Source organism: Labeo rohita, chromosome 13 (assembly GCF_022985175.1).
Source record: "Labeo rohita strain BAU-BD-2019 chromosome 13, IGBB_LRoh.1.0, whole genome shotgun sequence".
NCBI classification, from domain to species: Eukaryota; Metazoa; Chordata; class Actinopteri; order Cypriniformes; family Cyprinidae; genus Labeo; species Labeo rohita.
This window is the reverse complement of record NC_066881.1, coordinates 24330007-24345994: the sequence shown is the minus strand read 5'-3', so window position 1 is coordinate 24345994 and position 15988 is coordinate 24330007. Positions and strand designations below refer to the sequence as shown.

The 15988-nt window shown below is 34.1% G+C and overlaps 1 protein-coding gene across 10 annotated transcripts in view; it reads right to left on the bottom strand.

Annotated features, from left to right (window-relative positions):
• macrod2 (mono-ADP ribosylhydrolase 2) overlaps positions 1-15988 on the bottom strand; it is a 668211-nt gene that overhangs the window by 33509 nt on the left and 618714 nt on the right. For 2 of the 10 annotated variants that reach the window (XM_051125202.1, XM_051125209.1), the window contains exons 11-19: positions 15754-15807; positions 7908-7940; positions 7428-7460; positions 6928-6960; positions 6403-6435; positions 5625-5654; positions 5195-5227; positions 4768-4803; positions 4006-4047 (exon numbers count right to left, since the gene is read on the bottom strand). In XM_051125202.1, coding sequence (XP_050981159.1) covers positions 4006-4047; positions 4768-4803; positions 5195-5227; positions 5625-5654; positions 6403-6435; positions 6928-6960; positions 7428-7460; positions 7908-7940; positions 15754-15807 — 327 coding nt within the window. The remainder of the gene's footprint in view (positions 1-4005; positions 4048-4767; positions 4804-5194; positions 5228-5624; positions 5655-6402; positions 6436-6927; positions 6961-7427; positions 7461-7907; positions 7941-15753; positions 15808-15988) is intronic. The other 8 variants (XM_051125205.1, XM_051125203.1, XM_051125204.1 and 5 more) reach the window with 8 other exon arrangements.

Genomic DNA, 15988 nt, shown 5'->3' with positions numbered 1-15988 from the left:
CAAACCATACATCAATGGAAAGCTTATTTATTCAGCTTTCAGATGATGCATAAATCTCAAAAAAAAATTCCCTTATGACTGGTTTTGTGGTCCAGGGTCACATATATGAATAGAATAGAATGTGTGATTTTCCACAGTCTATATAGAAAGAAAAGAGAGAAAAAAGGAAAAAAATTACAGCTGTGTTATATATTAACAATGATAATAATGATATACAGTAGTATCATTTTTGAAAAAAGTATGGAAGCGCATGGGTTATTGGTACTAATAATAAAACGAGGAAGAAGACACTGAAAAAAATAAATAAATAAAAATAAAATAATAAAATAAAAACAGATGATAAAAGGTAGTTTGTATTTTTTTTTTTAATTGTATTAATATTCTACTTATTACAGCCAAGTATGAATCTAATCAAGTTAGTGCTTTTGAGCATTTTACATTTATTCCAAAATAATAAGTCAAGGCAGTAACAATGTAAACAATATATTTTTATTTGTGACCTCATATTCAGCTAATCTTTTTAATAGTTAACTTTTAATTATTTTTGAATTTTTCAGATCATCAGTCATCAAAGCTTGTTAAATACTGGTCACAGACACAGAGATTTACTTTAAATTTCACCAAACTGATTACTCACAAAACATGTAGTGAGATCATGTTTTCATGCCATTTTAGGTTATATTTTGGTGTAAAAAAGTGGTTATATCTAAATATGTGAGCTGTTTACTTACTTTTTTTAATTAGTCTTCCCATTAATGCCATTATATTGTTCATTCAGACAGATTTGCGAACGCGGAATGCGCACGAACACAAGAAGCGGGATTTATTGCATGAACCAATCACAGCCAACTTAATTAGTCATATCCAATCACATAAAGTTATTGCTGTAACTTTACCTGGTGGTGTTGCTATTGGACAATTTTTCTTTAGAAAAACGAGTGATTTATACACTTTTTAATATTATGTTTTATAATACTGGCGTATTTTTGTACTACATATTTTTGTCTCATCCAATATTTTGAGAAGACATTGCCTCCTTTGCCTCCTTGGAGGAAATGCCCCTGAGATATATATAACAGAGAAAATAATACAAAATTCATAGAAAAACACATGAATGAACAAACATACATAAAAAAAAAACCCAATGCAGATACATCTTTATGTGCTGGTCGGTACTCGTGATTCATGCGTCGCAGGTGCTCGGCACTCAGGTAAATTCAGATTTAGCCTCTGTCTTGCACAATCTCCAGCTCTGCCTCACCTGGTCTTAAAAACCTCTCTGTTTTGCTTTTCTCCAGGGAACATAATTGCAAGTATCTCTGGCTCTTGGGTTGGGTCCAAGCAGAACATTTGCTTTGGCTTCTCTGCCTGGCGAGACTACTATTAATAATGCTCATAGCTACAGCTGTCAGTGCTGGTAGGAGAAAAGTAAATCAAAAGTTGGCGATAAGGATGTCAAAAAGCACTGGTACTTCGGTACCAAGTCAATACTCCCAACCCAAAACAAAACAGTGGCTTATGAGTGTGCAAATGCGATTCAGAGCTCTGCAGTCAAAGTGACATTAAGTGCAAGCTCAACGTTAGCCGAGCAGAGGCAGGCTGCGGTTGGGTTTGTCCTCGGGGTTTGAACGTAAAGTTTCTATCGCGCTACATGAATACCCAGAGGGAGTCGGGCCATGCTCCTCCGAGCGTATGTGTGTGTGTACAAGCCATCATTTCAGCATGTGCAGTGGTGTGTGTCTGTCGATGCACATGTTCTGATGTCTGTCTGTGTACGTTCGTGTGGACTGGAGCGAGGTGTCTCATTAAACAGATGCACCCCCAAAACACACTCACGCACGAACACGAGCGTCACGGTAATAACTGTATCTGACAGCCACTCTCCCTGTCCGTAATGAGACAAGTTCAAGGACAACAGAGCCAATCCAGATCCTTCTGTGAATGGGTACAACGTGACACATGAAGCGTTAAGACTGTGGAGAGACCCAGTGAATTTTCTCGCTCACTAGCATGCAGACTCCATGTGTCTGAGTGAGATCTACGCATACTGAACTGCAAAGACGGACCTATTTTGCATGTTTTCTGATTTCTGTTGTTCTTGGCTACTGGATATTATGACAAATCAAAGTATAAAAAAAAGTATAAAGTGGTCTGAAAATGTACTGGCACATTTTTTAGAGATTTTAGTCATTACTAAATATGTATGAATGTCATAAATATGTATGGATGTCAAGTACTGAACCAAACGACATCTGCAAACAAATGTGCTGAAGGTGTTAAGTGTCCAAATACTTTATTTAACAGGGTCATTCTATAATTGTGGGTACGTCTCATGTCCATGAAGTATATTTTTAATATATTTTCATCAACATAAAGCCCCAATGCTTCATTTTCTATTACACAATTATATTTTTCCCAATCACACTACTATACACTGCCCTCCAAAAGTTTAGAAACACCCCTGGCAAAGTGTGGTTTTGGACGATATCAGCATAAATCCTTATCATTTTTTGGTGCAAATACATTAAAGTAACGACATTATCATTGAAGACCAGCAATAATAATTTTCATTTTGTTTACATAATAATGGCAATATATACATGTCAAAGTCAGACATGCCCCTTTGCCAGCTGTGATGCCTGGTTACTGGTTTAAACTTGGCTCAGGTTTTTAAAAGATTTGAGTCAGCACACCTTAATAGCTTCAACAACTGATTGCCAATTAAGCTTAGAATACAATGAATTTAATAGCTGCTAATGGTGGATATTTTGATGAATCGAAAATTTAATTTTTTTCTATGTATAAACTGTTTATGTAATAAAATATGTTTTCGTAATTTGTGTTGTCCCTTATCAGTGCAAAATTATCACAAATAAAAAAGGATTCCTACCAATACTGTCCAAAACCCCACTTTTCTAGGGTGTTTCTTAACTTTTGGAGGGCGGTGTATGTTGAAAAAACCATATCTTTTGTTCAAAAATGATGTTCATATCACATACAACCCTGGTATTCAACTGTCCGATTTTGTAAAGTACTCTGTACTCTGCATTTAAGCATGAAAATTATCTCAAATATAAATTAATTTCATAGTTTTGCCTTCAGTTAGATTAGGTTATCAAGACATTTGGGTGTGCGCTTTAAAAATAATAAGTGTTTATTGTGATATAACTTGTTTTATTTGTGTCCGAAAAACCATTGTCAACTAAGTTACCCACTAGAAAACCCGCACTTAAAGAGGAATGGTTTGTCCTATTCTCACATAATTTGCACAGTATGATGATATTTGCTTTAGAAGCACATGGATGAAACACTAGAAGTTACATTCTCGCTTTTTCCCCTAATACTGGTTAAACTAGCAAACCTGTGTCAAGAGTGGATTAATTGACTGTCAACAGTGTTACACAATTTACACAAGACAATTTAACTAAAACTTATGTCTTGTTTATGAAAATATATTTCTAAACATACCATATGCTCAGTAGCTCTAGGCTTCCATGTTGAGTACAGGCCCAAAACACTAAAAATGTCAACTAAGTTACCTGTCAACTGTGTTACCCAGTAAAGGTAACATAGTGGACAGTAGCAAACATAGATGGTATTTTATGCACTTATTCCTACAGATCACCTTTATTTATAAAGCACTTCATACAATATAGACAGTTTCAAAGCAGCTATGTAAGGTCATGTTTGGGTTTTTGGGAAACAGGAAAACTTTTTTCTTCACGTTGTCAAATTCTAAAGGTACCCCTGATTATAGAATGACCCAATCATTTTTAATACTAAAATCTCTTGTTTTACTACTTAAAATCTTAGAAACTTATGAAAAGCATGCTGTGATCTTAAAATGATCTGATATTTTGTTATCTAATGCAATTTCATACACACATTTCTAAGTGTGTTTTAAGTTTTTAACTTTTTAGGGGCCACTGTATGTGTTGGTAAGCATCATCTGATTGCTGCTTGTGGTAATCCATATTTAATGGGAAAAACAATATGATGACAAACCTAGCTTCTGGCTTTCCATCGGCACATCCTCAGTTGATTCCTCTGAAATCAAACAAGAGAAGAACTTAATGACAAGATTTGTGTCTTTCTTCTTAAATCCCCCTTTAAAAAAAAAAAAAGAAAAAAAAAAAACAAGCAAGAAAAATCTTTTTTGGTCCTTTCATCAGACTGCAGTGGCTAATCCCATATTAAAGAAGAGAGGATGATTGTTATCTAATCACTCCTGCTGCTGGCAAGCAGAAATGAAAGCACAAATTCCTCTGTGAAGAGGAACAGGAAAGACTCCAGCTGATGTTTGATTATCAAACAAGTCTTTTTCTTAATGGCTCACTGAGGATGAGAAACTTCAGTCTGATTTTAATATTAAAATTTGATATTACAGCATCACACAAATTATTTAATCCCATCTTCAATATAGTTGGAAAAGTTTCAACTATTTCAACTCAGGATGAACACACCAATCAGTAAGTTGTAGTAAATAAAATAATGTTGCAGATTAATAAGTACAGACAAACTGATGTTGCTTCTAAACTTTGAAGATGAGATAGATGACAGCAGTTAAATAGTAGGGTAACAAGACACAGGAACATTTTAATAACGTGTCTTTCAGAAGAGACAAGGACCTAAGTAAATCTGCAGACCTGCTCTTCTTGTAAACTATAACTACTCGGAAACGACCCAGTCTCAGGGTTTTCAATGAAGATCAATGCCAAGAAAAACAAAATTCTCTTAGCTGTGAATGATCATACACGAAAGGCCTACCTTGCTGGCTCATCATTTCTTCATCTGGCTTTTCATCTAAAAAAAAAGAAAAAAAAGACAGTCAAAGATAAATACATACTTCTAAAGAGCAAACATGTTACTAAAACTCTTCTGTTACAAAAAAAGAAAGAACAACCAAAAAAGAGAGAAAAATCTAAGCAAAACAAAACAAACAAATGATAAAAAGAAACAGAAAAAGGAAAAACAAACAAAAAACAACAGAAAGAGTCTAAGCTAAAAAAAAAAAGAAAGCAAACCAAAACAAAAAGAATCAAACTAAACAAGAGAAGAAAGTCTAAGCAAAACAAATCCAGAAAACAATCCCAGAGAAAAAAACACTACAACAGTACCATAATCCTGGAACATTGATGGGTATGTTAAAATGCTGTTGTCTTTAGCTTTGAACGATCATTCACAAAAGGCCTACCTGGCTGGCTCTTCTTATCGTCCTCCTTTTCAACTAAAAAAACAAAAAAATAAATCGCAGATAAATACATATGTATTAAGAGTAAACAAATAAAACAAAAAATGATTAAAACACAACAAAAAACAAACACTACAAAAACAATTAGCAAAACAAAAAACAAAGACAGAAAAATGCAACAAAACAAAACAAAAAACTGAAACAAAACTGAATAAAAACAAACAGCAGAAAAAAATCTAAGCAAAATAAAACAGAAAAACAAAAAAAACAAAAACACAGGAAAACCCCAAACCCCAAAAAGAAGTCAAACAACCTCCTAAAAAACACTTCTACAGTATCATAACCCCAGCAAATGGATGGGTATGTTAAAATACTGTTTGTCTTCCTTCAAGATCCCTGATATAATATCATATATCATGCACAAAAGGCCTACCTGGCTGGCTCTTATCGTCATCCTTTGCACCTAAAAAAAAGGTTCACAGATAAACACAGATGTATTAAGAGTAAACATGGTACTACAATTCTTCTGTCACAAACAAAAAACAGAAACCAAAACAAAAAATGAGAAAGACAAACAAAAGAAAAATCTAAGCAAAATAAAATAGAAAAAACTAACAGAAAACAAAAAACTGAAACAAAACTGAATAAAAACAAACAGCAGGAAAAAATCTAAGCAAAATAAAACAGAAAAACAAAAAAAACAAAAAAACAGGAAAACCCCAAACCCCAAAAAGAAGTCAAACAACCTCCTAAAAAAACATTTCTACAGTATCATAACCCCAGCAAATGGATGGGTATGTTAAAATACTGTTGTCTTCCTTCAAGATCCCTGATATAATATCATATATCACACAAACAAAAAACAGAAACCAAAACAAAAAATGAGAAGGTCAAACAAAAGAAAAAATCTAAGCAAAATAAAATAGAAAAAACTAACAGAAACAAAACTGAATAAATTAAAATGTCTAAACCTGACAAAACAGAAAAAACTAAACAAAAAATATGAGAAAACACAACAAAACAGGAAAAAGCAAACCCCAAAAAGAAAACAAACCCTCTAAAAAAGCACTACTACAGTATCATCACCCCAGCACATTGATGGGTATTTTAAATGCTGTTTGGCACGTTTATCTTCCTTTAAGATCCTTGATAACGTAGTCCACACTTTTGTCTCTAGCTTTGAACAATAATGCACATAAGGCCTACTGTACCTTGCTGGATCTTCTTTTCGTCATCCTTTTCACCTAAAATAAAGACAGATGTATTAAGAGTAAACATGCACTGAAATTCTTGTCACAAAAACAACAAAACAAAATAAAACAACAACAACAACAAAAAAAAAAAACAGAAGAAAAACAAAAAATGAGAAAAACACAAAAAAGTAACAGAAAAATCTAAGCAGAACAAAACAGAAAAAAACACGAGATAAACGCAACAAAACAGAAAGAACAAACAGAAATAAAAATAAACAACAGAAAAAATGTCTAATGTCTAGTCTAAAAATAACATGAGAAAACACAACAAAACAGGAAAAAAGCAAACCCCAAAAAGAAAACAAACAACCCCCTAAAAAAAAAAAAAAACAACAACAACAACACTACTACAGTATCATAACCCCAGCAAACTGATGGGTATGTTAAAATGCTGTTTGGCACATTTATCTTCCTTCAAGATCCTTGAAAAACAAGTCAACGCATTTGTCTTTAGCTTTGAATGATCATACACAAAAGGCTTACCTTGCTGGATCTTCTTATCATCATCCTTTGCACCTAAACAAAAGTCACAGATAAATACAGATCTATTAAAAGTAAACATGGTACCGAAATTCTTGTCACAAACAAACAAAAACAACAGAACAAAACAAAAAACAGAGGAAAATCAATGTGAGAAAAACACAACAACAATAAAACCATCAGAAAAAAAAAAATAAGCAAAACAAAATAGGAAAAAAGTGAAAAACACAACAAAACATAAAAAACCCCAAACAGAAACAAAGCTGAATACAAACAAACAACTGAAAAAACAATGTCTGAGCAAAACAAAACATAAAAAACAAAAAAAGACAAAACAACAAATCAGGAAAATAGCAAACCCTCAAAAAATAAAACGAACAACCCTCGCATATTGATGGGTATTTTAAAATTCTGTTTGGCACATTTATCTTCCTTCAAGATCCTTGATAAACTAGTCTATGCATTTGTCTTTAGCTTTGAATGATCATACACAAAAGGCCTACCTTGCGGCATCTTCTTATCGTCATCCTTTGCACCTAAAAAAAAAAGTCACAGATAAACACAGATGTATTAAGAGCAAACATGGTACCGAAATTCTTTTCACAAACAAACAAAACAACAAAACAAAAAAACAGAAGAAAATCAAAATGAGAAAACACAAGAACAGAAAAATCTAAGCAAAACAAAATATGGGGAGAAATGAAAAACACAACAAAACATTAAAAAACAAACAGAAACAAAGCTGAGTAAAAACAAACAACAGAAAAAAACAAAACAAAAAAAGGGAAAACAACAAAACAGGAAAACAGAAAACTCTCAAAAAAGAAAACAAACAACCCTCTAAAAAAATTTAAAAAAAAAGTATCATAACCCCAGCACATTGATGGGTATTTTAAAATGCTGTTTGGCACATTTATCTTCCTTCAAGATCTTTGATAAACTATGTATTTGATTATACAAGTGATTATACACAAAAGGCCTACCTTGTTGGATCTTCTTATCGTCATCCTTTGCACCTAAAAAAAAAAGTCACAGATAACATAGATGTATTAAGAGTAAACATGGTACCAAAATTATTTTCACAAACTCCAAAAACAACAAAACAAATAAAAGAAAAGAAAAAAAACAGAAGCAAATCAAAATGAGAAAACAACAACAAAACAATAACAGAAAAATCTAAGCAAAACAAAATAGGGAAGAAAAGAAAAACACCACAAAACATTAAAAAACAAAGCTGAATAAAAACAAACAGAATGTCAAAACAGAAAAAAACACAACAAATCAGGAAAACAGCAAACCCTAAAAAGAAAAACAAACAACCCTCAAAAAAAAAGTATCATAACCCCAGCACATTGACGGGTATTTTAAAATGCTGTTTGGCACATTTATCTTCCCTCAAGATCTATGATAATACAGTCCACACATTTGTCTCGAGGAATGCTCTACTGCTGTGGTCATGTTTTACATCAAATATTTATAATAGTTCTGGCATACGGGATGTTTCATGGCTGTACTAATTTTGCGCTCCCTCAATATCTCTAGACTGCACCGAGTGCCGTCCCGACGGACAGCTAAATACATCTCCGCAAACCCCACACAGATCTCGCATGAGCCCACTGCCGTGCATCCCAGGGGCTTACAAGAATGCATTTATCCCAGGTGGGTTTAATTTGGTCCCTCTCAGTCACTTTAGTCCTCTAAACTTGACATCTCCTTCTACCTCTCTCCTCTCCTCAGTTATATCACAACGCTCTACCGGACTCTCTCTCTCTCTCTCTTTAACCCAGATGGGGTTTGGGATGAATTGGAAAATGAAGACCCTGACACAAATAATCCACTGTGCTTGACAATGGCCATTACGCTGCTGACATAATTGGCTTTTTTAACAAGCTGGTGTGAGAAGCAATTTTCCAATGTCTGAGCAATTTACTTTCTCAACACATACTTTTAAAAATAATACAAAAAGAAAACAAACAATATGCCAAACGATATAGCAGAGGTACTGTGTTTTTCAGTTAGCCTTGCCTGTCAAACAAACGCTGCTTCACACCCACTGAAGCTTCTAGATTTCTTCCTCAATATTGATAAACCAATAACAGCAGATTATGATATAGTGACTTATTCATTTAGAGGGCAGAGGTCATTTCTCCAGTGACTGAAACTCAATGTTTTGCTCACTATATGAATTATTATGTGGGAGAAGGTTAGCGACCCTGTGGACTTTGAGAAAATGCTGCATTCACAGGAAGGAAGGAAAGTATTAAGGCATACATAGACCCATGTTAACCCATGATCCTGTGTGCAGGGCACAATCATAGCATTCTTTTACAAAAAAGGCCCTCGTTTTTGATGGTATTCTGTGAGGAACCTAAAGGTAAAGCTAAGATGATGAATCCTCTCAGTTTCAATGGGTCATACAATCACTGTGTACACCAATGAGGGATGTTGTTTATAACCTGGAGACAAAGGGTCACGATTGGCCTCTTTTACATGGGAAGCTGTTAAAAGCAAAGAACGCAAAGTTAAAACAGTTAAAGATGGAAGGTTTAGAAGTTTCAAAATATGAGTAAGCTATTTTCTTGATTTTAAAATTACACCAGCGGTTAAGAGAGACATTGAAAAAACCTAGTATGGTGTAATCACATCCATCAAAAAAATGACTTTTTGTTTATTATATATCCAAACAACGGAGAGCAAAGACAAAAAGCCTCTGTACTAACTTTAAAAGAAGACAAAGGAGATCTGAGGCCACTGAAAAATGCATTAAATGCCATGCTTCATTATTTTATGATTTTGTAAAGCAATATGCTGAATAAGGGTATAAAGCTCAATTCAGAGACCCAGCAGTGAGTTGCTCTACCAGCAGATGGCAGTAGTGTTATAGAGTTCAGTTGACAGATGCTACACAAACACACACGTTCAGGAGGACGCTCGCTTGTGTACACGCAGAAACGCAATCTAGAAAATATTTCTAATGCCATACATTTAGTCACATTACTATGGATCCGTAATCATACAGGATCGAACAGCAGACTAGTCTGAGCACTTCCTCCCTTCGCATGGTGGGGAATTCTCTTTCCTGTCAGTTAGGCCCTCATGGTGAAGAAAACCGGCACCATGAAAAATGTATGAGACATGAGAGAGAAAGGTGAGTGAGAGTGTCACAATCAACAGATGCTGCTCAGCAGCCCAGGATCTACCTTCTCTGTGTGTGTGTGTGTGTGTGTGTTGGCTACCAGTTTTAAGAGCTGCACGTAGCTCACGCGGTGCGTAGTCTTTTGATTCAGTGCCTCGCTCTCTGCCAGGGTCAGAGCTTAACGGCCGTGTTTCCAGCTGTGCGAAACTGGATTTGGAGACACTTGAGCCACTATCTACAATATACAATTGTAAAACTGTCCACATAGGTATAAATGCATCACTGACCCCTCCTGCTCTGTTTTTCTTTCCATCCTCTTGTTGTGTGTTTTTTTCCTATTTCATTGCCTCTATCTTTCGCTAACACACACATTCTGTCCGTCTTTCTGTCAAGCACATTTGGTTCATATCAGGTTTTTTCTATTTGTGGGCTTCAATGGGATGAAAAACTATTTATTAACAAAACATTGCAACATGTGTGCAATAAGGAATGTTAAAATATGGTAAAATAATTATAGTAGTGGAAACCGGGTCAAAAAGCAAAACTTAAAAAACAAGAATAAAAAAGTAATGCAAAATTGTAAAATAATGTAAAATAAAAAATTTAATTGTTTTTAATAAAATGGGGAAAAAATCTTTAGTTATATTGCTAAACCATTTGTAGTTGTGCAAAATATTACTATATTCTATTAGTAAGTAAAAAGAAATTAAAATACAAACATAAAAAATATATATATAAAAAAATCTATGAAATAATAATAAAAAAAAAATTACAAGAGTAAAACCCTGGATTTGTTGCAATAGCCAGCATTACATTATATGGGTCAAAATTATTGATTTGCCAAAAATCATTAGGACATTAAGTAAAAATCATGTACTGTGAAAATATTTTGTAAATTTCCTACCGTGCATATATCAAAACATAATTTTTGATTAGCAATATGCATTGCTAAGAACTTCATTTGGACAATTTAAAGACAATTTTCTCAATATTCTGATTTTTTGCACACTCAGATTGCAGATTTGGCTATTGTCCTATTGTAACAAACCATACATCAATAGAAAGCTTCTTTATTCAGTTTCTCTAAAAAATCTAAATTTCCAAAAATTAACCTTTATGGCTGGTTTATGACTGGTCCAGGGTCACATATATAAAATATACAAATACAGTGCTTATCAAATTTATTAGACCACCACCCAAAGTAAGGTGGTTTGTGCCCTAAGCTAACAGTATTGGTGATAACCAAAATCATTCTTCATGTTCCTGTAATGGTTAATCCACACCAGTATGCGTAAGCTCTTTAGTCACAGTAGTGTTTCTAATGCTAAAATATAATTATTTTGGGGATTTAATAGATTCAAAGACAGATTGCATGAAAGTTTAATCAAAAGCAAGTCTTTGGGAACAACTAGAAACTATCTGGAAGTCAATAAAAACAGTGACTGTGGAAAAGTACATAAAAACAATGCCAGCAAGCTGTTATCAAGACCAATGCAGGCCATGCAAAATATAATATATATGTGACCCTGGACCATAAAACCAGACATTTTTTGAAAAATTTAGGACAGGACAATATTTACTATATTTTTAATATTTTACTAATCAAAAATTAAGTTTTGATATATTTACAGTAGGAAATTTACAAAATATCTTCATGGAACATGATCTTTACTTAATATTCTAATGATTTTTGGCAGAAAAAAAATAAAAAATTTTGACCCATACTGTTGGCTATTGCTACTAATATACCCATGCTACTTATGACTAGTTTTGTGGTCCAGAGCCCATGGTTTTTGGTTATTATGTGTGAATAAAGACTATTTAGTTGTTTCATTTTGTTATTAGCCTAATAAATAAGATTTGTGTTTTTTCTTTATTATGACAGGTGATCTAACAAATTTGATCACCTGTTTTGACCTACAGTTAGGGTTAATGTTTATTTTATTTTATTTTTTTAGAAAATAACTGATTGTATAACTAGATAAGATGCTTCGTCCTCGGCTGGGATTGTTTAGAGCCCTTCGAAGCTGCATTTAGGAAGTTCAAACTCGCAGGCACCATAGAAGTCCACTACATGGAGAGAAATCCTGAAATGTTTTCCTTAAAAAAATTATTTCTTCACGACTGAAAAAAGAAGGACATGAACATCTTGGATGAGAAGGGGGTGAGTAAATTATTTGTACATTTTTGTTCTGGAAGTGAACTTTTCCTTTGAGCAATGCATATAATATTTTTTCACATAAAATAAACGCAGCCTCCAAGTGATGATTTTAACAAGATTTTATTAGGCTAGTGATACGCTCGATTCTTCATCTCATGTAAATGTATATTATATAAAACATTTTTCAAAAGTGCTATTTATGTCTTCAGGGGTAAATCTTTTTTTAATAAGGGAATAATACTGAGAGCACCTTTAAATATGTAATTAAGAAGGTTAAACTAAAGGAAAATACGACAAAATGCATTAGCAATATAGATATGATGGCTCACATCTCTTTCTTTCCTCCACACACAGCCCTGCTCTCTTTTTCTCTCCCTTTCCAAACATGCCCCCTCTGCCTTCTACATCTGCTGAGTACACAGTTAACAGCTCGACCTGCCGCTCCGCATCCTGATTCGCCTATCTAACCTGTCACCTCCTAATCTCTGAAATGCCGCATGACACACACGCTAAACACACACTCACCCCACAGGCCATCTGAAAAGCTATCCGGGGGTGCTAAAATGCTCAGTCCAGTTGTGTGAACAATCCTTCTCATTTCTCGGCACACCGATCCCCCCATGTATGGATTTCATGTGGATTACATCACAAATCACTTTATCCCCCAAGAACTCTGTCAAGAAGTCCAGTCTCTCCACCCAAGCAGCTCGTCGGCTCTCTTAGGCCACAACCCCGGCGCTGATGGGTCGGATCGAACGGCTCGCCGCGGCCGCGCTTCAGCGTGTCTGCGCTAACTGAGACTAAACCCGCCAGCCGCAGCTAATGCCCTCTGAAACTCCTTTCTGTCTGTTTGTCTCACAATCTGACTTCTCCAGAAAGAGCAACCTCTGAGATTCGCACATTCTTTTGCTGTGAGGAAAGGCAAGTGGGAGCCTAGCTGGAATAAGGTATTGTTTTCCTTTCCGCTCCTCACAGGTAACCCGTCGAGGAACACGGAGAGAGTTCCAGATCAGTGCTTTCGGGGCCAGTTGTCCCCTGAGCATCTGAATGTATGAAGTGCTGCTTTAGGGAGAACAGCACTAATGCTTCTCTGTCATTAGCGGGCTGTCTAAAAGGCCCTCTTGCTCTAACCTCAGTTAGAGAGCATCCCCTCAGGGAGAGTAGTGAATGTGTAATACAAAGCAATATCCCACCACGGCTGTATATCAACTTCCTCCGTTCGTGAAAAACAAAGTTGCGGCCGGCGGGAATCCAGTAGGCTGCAGGCTCTGGCGGAAGGGTAATGTGCATGCAAAGCTCGTTTTCCATGAATCAAAAAAGTGATTTCAAAAACATATTTAATGTGCCGCCGTACCTTGTTCTCTGAGTGACACCGTATTAGAGCGAGTGCATTTGATGTTGGCGACAGCGCTAGAGGACGACGGCTGCAGCTAACACCTGTGGATAAATCATAGACTGTGCCGCTTTAACACGCTTTGTTCTGCTCCTCGCTGCCTCGTAACAAACGCTGTTGTTTGTTCTTTGAGCTCAACTTCTGCAGAGCTAGCTTTAATGTTTACGCTGCCCTGTGAAGGTTAAATAAGGGGGCTGTGAACAAGGGTGTTTGTGACTGGATTGGTTCCCATTAAGAGTTTAGATGTGCGAGACGTTATGGAGGCAGTGACATAAAATACAACCTGAATTTGTGAACTTTGCTTAGACATGCAAGATAAAAAAAGAATTTTAATGGTAACAAATTTTTAAAACCAAAAATTTTTACCATAAAAAACTGTTTAATAGTAAATTGTAATAAATCTAATGAGACATTTAATGTAATTTTACAGTAAAATATATAGTTTATAAAATAAAATAGTTGTTTTTTTGGAAAACTGTATAGTAAAAAAAAGTGAAAAGAACAAGTAATCTTTCATCTACAGCGAAAAACTACATTCTCTGTTTTACACTTCACATTTGACAGCTTTTTATTGAAATAACTGTTTCTTAGTTACTTAGTTCTTATTAGTTATGTGCATTAGGGTTTTCTGGTGGTTGTCAGTGGATTATAAAGGTACAGAATATATTTCATTAATTCAGTAGGTTAGTATTAAGATTATATCAGTTAATAAAACATACGTTTTCCCCTGTAAATGTACGTTAAATAATTGTGCAAAACCTAAAATGCTGCTACCATATTTTTAGGATAAAGTTCTGGCAATCACAGCGTTAAATTAAATTCAATTAAATTAAATAGTATTTTTATTTATTTATTGTTATTTTTATTTTTTTTTATTTTTTTGGTAATGCTCTGGTAATCACAGCAGCAGTTTTCATTAATTTATTTTTATTAATTTATTATTTTTTTTAAATATACAGTTTTTTAAAATTATATTTTTACAGTAAAGTTCTGGCAACCACAGCAGCCATTCTTATTTTATTTTTACTTTATTTTATAACTTATTTATTTATTTATTTATTTATTATAAATGTATATATATATATATATATATATATATATATATATATATATATATATAAATATAAATATAAATATATATTTTTACAGTATACACTATTTTACAGTATTTTTATGGTAATGCTCTGGTAAACACAGCAGAAATTTTTATTTTATTTTATTTTATTTTATTTTACAGTATACAGTTTTTTTAATAGTGTTTTTTTACAATAACATTCTGGCAGCCACAGCAGCCATTCATGTTTTATTTTACTGCATTTTGTAATATAAAGTGTTTTATAAATAGTATTTTTACAGTAACGTTCTGGCAACCACAGCAGCCATTCATATTTTATTTTATTTTATTTTAATTTATTTTATTTTATTCATTAATTAATTACAGTATACTCCTTAAAAAGTTTCCAACGAAATGAACTTACTAAAAACAAACATAAACAATAAAACAATAAAAAAAATAAACAATAAAACAAACAATAAAAAATACATATTTGAAAAATCACAATATTAAATAATTACTTGATTTTATAGTAGTATCAGTATTTTGGCAGAAACTATGGTAAATGTTTGTAAGTGCAGTCCTGGAATATGTTTGCTGTTTAGCAAGAAATATCTGGTAGGTTGTTGTTTGCTAAAGTATCAGTTTACTGAAGAAAAAAAAATGACTTTGTTCTTTGAGCTGCATATTGAAGAGAGATACCAGCCTGGGGAAATTTCCCCAAAGACATCAGTGCTGCCTGCTTTAATATTAAAGAAAGAAAAAAAAAACACAATCTCCAACCCTCTGGCTTTAAGACAAATGGAGAAATTGTGGTGTTAATAGCCTGCTGCCGCCCTTCAGTGTACGAATTTAATTATCTTTGGTCCATCTTATTGAGAAGCAAGTAATTGTTTCAGTGCTACACAAGCGAAGAGGCTGAAACGGCAGAATTCGAAGGCTAATGGCTCCTTAAACAGGTTTCCACACTTAGTTTCCAGACTTAGTTTGATATTCCCTCAACAATGCCTGGAAGATGGTAATGCTGGGTGATACTGACTTTGACAGTTGAACTTGCACTCACAAGAACAGAAATTTTCTCATACCTTTTTTATCAGGATCACCATCATCTTCCCCTCCTTCCTTGGGCTCCGTGTTCTCTGTCGAGAAAATCACACCACTCGTAAGAATTTTCACCAGAAAACTAGAATTTTACATTTTCTGAAATAAATGTGTTCTAGGTGGTTGAAAAATAAAATAAAACCCAAATTAATTATGATTTTACAGTAGTATCAATAACTCCAGACGTTCTGAAAAAATGTGTTCTGGGTGCAAAAACAA